This window comes from Protomyctophum bolini (genome assembly GCF_963924005.1).
Source record: "Protomyctophum bolini genome assembly, chromosome: 2".
Taxonomy (NCBI): domain Eukaryota; kingdom Metazoa; phylum Chordata; class Actinopteri; order Myctophiformes; family Myctophidae; genus Protomyctophum; species Protomyctophum bolini.
Window position 1 is genome coordinate 35726747 of NC_137863.1, and position 10080 is coordinate 35736826.

The following is a 10080-nucleotide window of genomic DNA, read 5'->3' on the forward strand; positions in this document are numbered from 1 at the left end:
GCTGCTTAAACTACTTTAAAATAAACTCTTAATTTCTACCTAGTGGTAGAGGGGTCAAACAATGGATATTTACTGTCATACTGTGACTTTTAACGTGATCCAGATGGTATTGCCAGCCTCTTTTACAATTTCAAAATGCTGCATGGTTGGGATGTTTTACAGACAAGATGGAAACTAGAAAAAAGCAACAAACTAGACAATTTAACCTACTTTACTATACAATTTGGACCCAAATAATACGTTAAAGTGCTTAATAAGATTAAAGCACACTGACCTAAGTTTCCTGGTTAATCCTTGAAGGGTGTATTTTAAACTTCTGCCAGGTAACAAGCTGAAATGTGCCATGGGGTTCCTTAACACTTTCTTACACATTACCCAAACCTGAAAATGGAACAAATTGCATATGCATAACCTTTTTAGTAAGTGACTCGCATAGAAAAAACATTACGTACAATTTGGATCCAAGGAATTCATTGAAATAGAATCTATATTAGGATTCCACCACAACTTTACTATTACAGGAAAAAGAACAAGCTGAAAATAGTATTTTATGTTCCCTATTTACTAATAACATCAAGGTCTACATTAAAATCTGAATCTATTTGGAACTGTACTAGTGCTTTACTGCCTCTAAGACCACTGTAACACAAAGTGCTGTACAGGTAACATACTTATGAACATTGCACCAGTAAAGGAAAAACATGGACTGTCAAGCTCAGCTCTCGCTAAAGATGAGGCAGACTAGTCCGTATTAAAGATGGAACCGACTGGGCAGCTCTCATGTGTGTGTATTATTCCACAGCCTGGGCGTGTGGCCAGGCTCCTGGGTCACCATGAAGGCTCGGTCACCTCCGTTTTTTTTATGCTGGTTATTGGCACAACCAGCAGAAACTGATCATCTGACCTCAGGGCTCTGCATGGTTTAGTTTATTTAGGATCCCCATAGTTTAGTTTATTTAGGATCCCTGTTAGCTGTTAACACAACAGCTATTCTTCCTGGTGTCCTCACACAATAATACAAAAAGAAGAAAAAAATAAACAAAACAAGTTTACAGATATCACAAGATAATACATTACAGACTAAAAAAATACGGATAGCTCATTCACTCTAGATTAAACCAGTAAGACGCCTGCTCAGGGCGAGAAGCGACTTCTCATGCACTGGCCCTATATGGAGCGTGTCTTGAGTGTACAGGGTTTGATGAGGTCAGATCAACATAATATGGAATGTCAGAACGGGTCGGCTCCATAAGGAGATCTAAGGGTGCAGCGGCGGCAGTGTCTTGAGTTTAAAAGGGTTTGATGAGGACCCAGGTAGGACCGGGCCTTAATTTTCGGGAGAACTCTAGTTTTCGCCGGCTGCCGGGTGTGGCTGCACTAATAACTTTGGGGCAGGCCCCCAGAAGGCCCTCGCACACAACAAAGGGTGCACGCACCACAGTTTGGGAACCAAACCACTGCTGTATATGACTGTATTCTTCATTGCATGAGTTCTTGGATTATGCACTGTATTATGCTCGACCCATTGCAACATCTCTCGCCGTCTGGTATTATGTATGTCTATCACTGGTATAATGAATATTTTTATATAAACATTTTGTTTATATAAATGTTCCTAAAAAATCCAGTCAGACTAGCAGTGAATGGGATGTGGCTATACAGTTTTGAAATGGACAGGGGACCCCAAACCATGTGTACTGCATCTGACCACTACTACCATGTCTATGCTCGGACAGAATAGATTCACGCGTATGAGACCACTATACTGCATCTATGGAATACTGTAGTGCAACTGTGGACGCTATCTTGAAAATGAAGCCTTTCCAAGATGTTAGTTTTTAGTATGTATAGCATACAAGTAACAGAATCTCTTCTATCAATTTGGGGTTTCAACCATACCTATGCCTATCTAAAAACGTGTCCTTTGTGTTTCAAGGTGATCACCATGCCCCAGTATCTGAAGAAGAGGTTTGGAGGGAGCCGAATCAGCCTCTATCTCTCGGTCATCTCTCTGTTTCTCTACATCTTCACCAAGATCTCTGTGAGTGTGAGACAGAAACACCTGGGAACCAACACGGCGGCCCTTTGACTTAATGCTCATTTTGTAACTCTTGCTACTAATATGTAGGCAATTTGTTTATTTATTTATTTGTAAAGGATCTCCATTAGCTATGTGTTGGACAGTCTGAGTGTACTTGACCATTCTGTCCCCCTTTTGCCGGTTCAAGTTCGGTCGGTCACTCTTTCTGTCTGTTATAGTACGATGAAGCTGAGTTCCAAGTATATTTATATAGTGGATTCAGATCCCAGGACTCTACAGCGACTCGCCTGTATATCCTGGGTATCTATTGAACTGCTGATGAAGAGAGAGCACCGCCCTATACCCCCAGCGTCTCGCCTAAAGGATAGTGCGGCCTCTGTTATTAAGGCCCAGGCCTCAGGCCCCTCAGCGCTTCGCCTGAGGAGTCTGGCCGTTGAACACAGAGGTCATAGCGTCTCGCCTGTGACATGAGTTGGGTTGAAATGCAAACTTTAGTAGATTTCTTCTCTTTGTCCTGACTGTGCCTGGCAATTGAGGCAACTCCAGGCCAAATGCCACCATTGAAGCCTCCATCGACATGGACATCTGAAGCAATCAAGGAACTGAAGGCCAAGCTTCGACTGGAGAAGGACAGCGTGGTGACCATATACAGAGGGGACATCATGACAGTACACGTTCCTACCGTCCCTGAGGGGAAACAAGTTTGTTGGGAGTTTGCTACAGATGGTTATGACATCGGCTTCGGTGTATATTTTGACTGGACTCCTGTCACCAGCCGGTCTATCACAGTCCACATCAGCGAATCGAGCGATGACGAAGATGAGGATGACATTGAAGGTCAGTGCGTGTCGGCCGCATGTCATTATCCTAAAATAAGGCAGATCGACAAGACCTAGACTTAAGTGGTTAACACTTGATTCTGTCACAATTTACCAACATAAAAGTGTGTAGACAATAGACATGTGTCTCTGCCTGGTATATTTGTTAGTTTTCTTGAATTGTTGGTATGTGCTTTGTGCTGCAGGGCCCATCAGTAGCGGAGATGTTGAGAAGGGCTCCAAAACAGTGTCCAACTCCAACCTTGGTGAAATCTTGCCCGTCTACCGCCAAGACAGCCACTTGTTGGTGCATGGCGGCAGTCATGAATTCCCTGGTGAGGGCACTTACCTCCTGAAGTTTGATAACTCTTACTCACTTTGGAGAAATAAAACACTGTACTACAGAGTATATTATAGTGCCTGAGAAGAATCCTATTCCCTATTGTCTATGAATGTATGATATACAAGAACTATGATTCCAAGAACTATTTTTTGATTCCACACATGGTAAAAAGAGAGAATATTATCTAATGGTTAGCAATAGGCACATCTATTTTTTACCACTATCGGCTTGTATCGCCCCAGGGGCCACATTTTGAACGCAACATGTCCCACTTACCGATAGATATTTTCTAAAGCATTTCATATAATGTATATGTGCCATGTCTCCATGTATGTACTGTGCATTTAGATAAAGTGTCTATCATAAAGTAAATTATATATTGTCGTAAGCCATAACATTTCTATTTTCTGAAAGCAGCGATCAGGGAGCCCTTGACACATGCTTTGTATGGGTCAGATGCACTGTTCTAAAGTCATGGGTGTTGATTTAACTCGCTGAGACAGTCAAGTCCTGAGTGTTCATTTAACTCTCCTTGTTAAATTAACACTCAGCACTTGGGGATTGTTTTTGTTTCCTGTATGTTCCCCTTTTTATGATTCTTAAGTTCATTCAGTTCCTGTCATTTGTATTTATGCAACTGCATTCTTGCTGATTCTTTTCTAAAGTCTGTGTGAAATCCAACCATGTTTGTTTAATTTCATATAAATAGTGTGCACAGCAAGGCCAATGTTTTATCCATGTACTTTCTCTGTGATTATTGTTGTTAAGACGCAAGATAAAAGTCTGTGTATGTTTAATGTGTTGGAGGAGTTTTTACGGGTTGACCAGAGGTTCACAACCTGTCTATTATGACACAAATAAAAGCCATCCCTTAACACGTGAAGCTGGTGTTATGTAATATAGATTCAATATTTACATTTGACTTGCCCCCGCTTAGCTTATTTGTTTTGAGTGAGGGATCTGATCTTAACCACAGTTCAGCCACAGGATGTCTTTCAGATTATTTCCTCAATGTATTTTATCCACAAATGTAAATCAAAGTCACTGCATTTGTATATCCCCTGTGCATTGGACATATTTTGTAATGTCCAGTCCTAATTTGTCCTGATTTCCAAAATCAATGCTTTTACCTCATTAAATCACTTGTGTGCATGTTTCCAAAGATTTCTTGCTGATTTCCAAGGCTTTTGCTGCTAATGTGTAGAATATAAACAACTGATTCAATGCTTCCCATGTCTGCTGTACTATATTGTTTTAAATGTTACATATGTATCCTGAAATTCTTTTCCATAATAAAGAGGAAAATTATTGTATAGTTTTCTGAGTTACATATGGTTTTTATTTTATTTTTTTGTTAGTTGTATATACCCATTTAGGGATGAAGACCACAAATTGTTTTTCAAAGAAAATATGCCCACTTAATTTGAGAAATGAAGATCTAACAACATCAACTCTTATCCAGAATTAGAAGCTGCTCCAAGTTAGTCCCGTGTGTTTCCATTAAATTCTGACTGGGGGATTGATGTAATTGTTACAGAGCTGGTGATGAACACAGTTCTCCCTAAAGGCTGTAGGCAGCCAGCAACACTGAATCACATTTAGGCAAGGGGAGTTTATTATAGGACACAAGAGCATTAAGACAAAAGGCAAAAGAAACAAAAAAATATAACTGTATGATAAAGAGAAATAGTTAAGAGAATATAAAATAAGAATATGCAAACATGTACAAAAACTCAAAGGTTTGGCCTAGTAGTGATATAAAGACTGTTCAACAACTGCATTCAATAAAACCCTAACCACACCAAAGGGTCAAGACGGTTTTAGCGTTGTCCCTGCGGTGTGATATGTCTTATTGCACGTTGACCCACATTGACCCTAGTGATTCAACGCATGGAATTCAATGGCGCAAACTACACCAAACCGTTTGGACCCATGGAGTTGCATGGTGACCCTTTGGTGTGGTTAGGGCTTTAAGGTTCACCTCAGGCCCACATAAATGGATTTCCATTGTTGTAGCTCAACTACCTATCCTATTGGTTGTTTAGAATGATTAGCGCAGGTGAGGCAATTATGGCCCTCCTACAAATAACACTGGGTAACTTGAGGTAGGTTCAAAATAACATGCATTGAGCTATAAAACCAGTCCATACTGCGTAGCTGTCGTCATGAGTCATTTAAACTTCTTCGCTCTTTGGTCCATCGCTAATGCTCCCCGCCAGTTTGTTGGGTAAGTAACAACAGCGTTTCAAAATGTGGTGGTGTTGGGTAGTAGTTTAAACCTTTTCATTAAAAGTTTGTTCATACTGTATCTCTCCCTGCAGTAATTCCAAAAGGAGACAAGTCCTCCTGCCACTGCCTCTCCCCAAATATTTGGTTATATTTGGTTTAGGAGAGTGGGCCTCTATAACATCCGTATGCGTGGAGGTTCTGGTGGGGGACAAGACCCAACAAATTGGGACACTGTCACAACAAAACAGGCAAGGTTGGCCAGTGGTTCTCAATGTGATTACAGGGGTCCCCAGCTGAGTTGGTTAATGGCATCAAATTCAATCAATCATTTTAGGCTATAGCATCGGCCCATGTGAAAATGGCAGAAAATGGCTGCTCTACAAGCTCAGTGACACTGTTTGAGAACTGCAGTAGGCATGTTTGCATTTAAATTTGTTTCAAATGAAGCACATGCACTAAAATCCTGAGGGTGTACAATATTGGACCATCTTGGAACACAAGATTTAACTGTTTAGTGTACACTGTACAGTTTCCTTTAAATTAAAGTGGCATGTTTGACTCCCAATAAAGTTGGTCTCTCACTTGGAGTGGTCATTGGGACCCTGCAGTTGTGGCAGCGGCGGAAGCGAGCGGAGGAGTTTATGGGAAGATCAAGCTTAAAGTTTGCAGAGAGGTAACATGGATATTCCTTTCCCCTGTATTGAAGTCTACAGCAGCGATTCCCAAGCTATGCATTTGGTGCCCCCAAATTGGCAACTTTTTAGATGATACAAATTGTATCTTTGGCAAAAAAGTAATGCAATTTTTGTATATTTTAAATATATATATTCTTACTAACTTAAAGTATATTCTTAGTTTCATTGATTCAAGCTGTAACTCAATCGATTAATATGATCATTAAATGGTGCATTTATATAGCGCTTTTAACCAAAGCACTTTACATAGCTTGCATTACATTCACCCTTTCACTCACCCATTCATACACCAATGGCGAAGGGCTTTCAAGATATTAAAGTGGAACCCCTGTCTGTAGGCCTATACTCTTGAACACAATGTGTGATTCAATTGACTATTGCATTCCTTACACTGAATTCTGACCAACGTACCACAGGATAAAACTGCCTTCATCAGCAGTACGCTAAATGAAAGCATGGGTATCGAGGCTAGCAGTACGCCAATGGTACAAGGCAAAAAACAGAGGACACCAATGGTACAAGGCAAAAAACAGAGGACACGTCTATTCCCAGAGCAGCAACTGGTAGATCTTTCCCAAACACTGGACACAACGGTGAGCAGACTTTTTTTTTTGTACTGGAATGGCCTTTTAATATTTCTCTTGAACTTAATTGTATCTTAATGTAAAACACTGTTTCTCAATGTGGCATCCATCATTGAGGTGTTTTGTGAGTTAAATGATTGATTGGTGGTACTAAATGGACCCAACTCTGAGCGTGAAATGGACCTGCAAGTCCATTTGTACACTCTCACTTAAATGAACATTCAGAGTTTTACTGTAAAATTGTATCAAATGTCTGTCTGTGGCCTGATCTGTAATGATGCTTACACCCTCTAACATACGTGTGTGTGTGTATATATATATATACCGGTATATATATATTTTTTATTGACATTTATTTTGCAAGGACGCCCTGAGTCTTGTTCATTTGGATTTTTGTGTGCGTGTCCGACCGACCAGAAATCTCCCCCCTCGCTTTTGGGTGTTTTGCATTCTGAGTTTCAAGCTGACAGAACTCGAACCCATGACTCCACTTTGGCAAGTGATCAGCGTCTTACTTGGCCACGGGTAAGGAAGACTCCTGGTAAATAACATTTAATATTACTGTAGTCATGTGGGCTGAATAACTGATTCTTTGTTTTTGTCCTTCCATGATCCATCTATTTAAAGGATACGACTGCTGGAATTGCAAGGAGAGGCCAGACCATGTGGAGTTCAATTGAAGGCACGGAACAAGGTCCAAGCCCCAAGAAAATGAAGATCTTTGGAGGAACTAGAAGAAAAATGCAGCATGAAGGAGATTCCAAACTGGAAAAGGAAAACCTTGTGGGTGCAGACCGTCTATCAGTGTGTCCATCAGCACGCTGGAGACATGGCATGTGTTTGACTGATCATCATACAGCCGTTGTTATTGGAGGGGAGACGTCGGCGACCAGTCAAACTCATTGCAAGGATTCTCTGTGGAAGCTTGACACAGGTCAGTTAATTTATATGAGGAAAATTTCTTTCCCACTGGCTCGCACACACACACACACACACACACGGATACCTGATTTTTCAACCATGTAAAAGACAACTAGCTAGAATCACAAAGTGTTGAATAGATCTATATTGCAAATTTTTGCTGTGTGTGTATCATACTGTATCGTAAGACTGCTACATTTATATATTTTGCTTTTGTATCTTCCTCAGATAATGATCACTGGTTCCCCATGAATTCCTCTGCCTCTGGACCTATACCACCTCCTGCCACTGGCCACTCTGTAACCTATGACCCTGAATCCAACTTGGTCTATGTGTATGGTGGCTTGGGGGAGGGACACAGATACAGTGACCTCTACATTCTAAATACTCTGAGCTGGAAATGGGAGCTTGTCACTGTGAGTTTGTCACAAAAGATAAACCTTGTGGTTACTTAACTTTTCAGTACTTTAGTAATAGTAGCTAGCAAATGTTTCTATTCACCACTTGAGCCTGATTTATACTTTGTCTCACAACATATTGCATTGTGGAGGTTTAGGTCTGTTTTGGAAAATATATTTGCCTATAGTAACATGCCCAAAATGGGGACACTAGTGAAGTTTCTTTTTACGTGCATGTTCCCTCTTAGGCAGCTGGAAACATTCCTTGTTTGGCTCATCACACTGCAGTCGTCTACAACAAAGAACTGTATGTCTTTGGTGGTGTCCGGCCAAGCCGTGGTGCTATGACAGGCTTGACCAGTGACGCTCTTTACATCTTTAACCCAGAATTTAAACTCTGGTACAAGCCCATCATAGAGGGGAAAGCACCTCTGTCTAGGCTTGGGTAAGTTGACACAATGTCATGAGGTGGTGTTGCCATTTTCTTTAATTTAATTTTAAGATTTGATAAAAAATTATGTATTGAGCAGGCACTCGATGACTCTACTCTCGAAGAAGCTGTTTATCTTTGGTGGCCGGAAGACTGCAACCTACCTCAATGATCTCCACGTTCTAGACCTTGGTAAGGTAGAGAGGCATGTCATGTTTTTCCACAGCAATCCTTAATCTTCACACTAATTTGATCTTTTATTTTCTTTTTTATTAAAGGTTTTATGGAGTACACTGCTGTGAAATATCAGAACATGCCACCACTGCCACGGGGGTGAGTACCGTATGTAATTCAACCTTGACAAATGCTATTGCAATGCCCATCTGTATTTCCTTTCTAGGACAGACTTGCTTGTACTACATGGCACGCAGGTTACCACACAAGATGTCTGTTAATGCACTTTGTTGTTTCGGAAATAATTGTGCCCGTATCTGGAGTTATTATTTTAACAGTGCAAGTACATTGTATTTATATAGCACTTTGAGGTCTCAAAGTGCTTTACATACAGTGAAAATATAAAGCAGATTAAAAATGCTGTACAATTCAGCTCAAACAATAAAAGCGTCAAATAGATCATAAATCAATAAAGTCAAGATGAACCTTCCACAAACCCTAGGTGTGGCTCGCAGACTAGGGGGCGAGCTGTCTGGGATTAATGTTGAAAATCACAGGACCGATCAATGCCAAATGTCTTGGGTGCTGCCAGTAGGCCAATGAAGTAAATCCCAGATTTTATGTTTATTTATTTTTATACTAGTTTACTTTTTGTGAACTTGAATTATATACTCTAAATCAATTAAGAGGCAAGTGACTCCATATGCAGACGTCAATATAATGTCATTAATCTGAGATCCACATAGTAGCCAAGCTGTTATTAGACCCTTGGTGATTGGTATAAGTTTTAAGAATGGTGTTGGAGGAATATTATTGACCCAGGTGATTTTTTTTTTTTGACAGCTTCCATGCAGCACTTCCAGTGTCAAACGACAGGATTCTGATCAGTGGAGGCTCAAGTTCTATTGGAACTTTACAGGATGTTCATGTCTTCAATATAGGTGAGGATTGTTGCTTAACCCTTTCTCTCAGATGGCAGAATACTGTATACTGAAAGTGTTAACTTTCAGAGTCTAACATTCCTGATTTTTACGGTCTAATTACTCATTGACATAATAATCCTGATTTTGCTACTTACTCCTTGTGTTGAGCATATAGAAACCTTGTATGTCCAAAATGTGAGCTTGTAGATTGGCTTTTTGCTATATTTTGTCATGATGAAATGGGGCATTTATTAAACTGGAATATGAATTTGAGATGATATATATATATAGATATATATATATATATATATATATATTACACAACAGTAACAATATACTGCATGTCTTAACTAAACGATTCGGTCTGTTAGGATTTTAATTATGGTTTTAATATACTTGACAATTTATAATCACAAAACACTATTCTTCATTTTCTGAGTCGCTGGGTTTCTTGTATCAATAGCTGATGTATTATTTTCGTAGACTGTAACACTTTATTTTTCTTCTCAGACACCAACATGTGG

The 10080-nt window shown here is 40.0% G+C and overlaps 1 protein-coding gene across 1 annotated transcript; it reads left to right on the forward strand.

The window, feature by feature from the left end:
- Window positions 1-2263: 2263 nt before the first annotated feature.
- On the forward strand, window positions 2264-3996 carry LOC308334024 (protein TMED8-like; the record flags this gene model as incomplete). The annotated part of the gene is made up of 3 exons (XM_080790596.1): window positions 2264-2486; window positions 2588-2878; window positions 3066-3996. The coding sequence occupies 3 exons, from the start codon at window positions 2264-2266 to the stop codon at window positions 3281-3283; spliced, it is 732 nt and encodes a 243-aa protein (XP_080646722.1). The 3' UTR covers window positions 3284-3996.
- Window positions 3997-10080: the final 6084 nt, after the last annotated feature.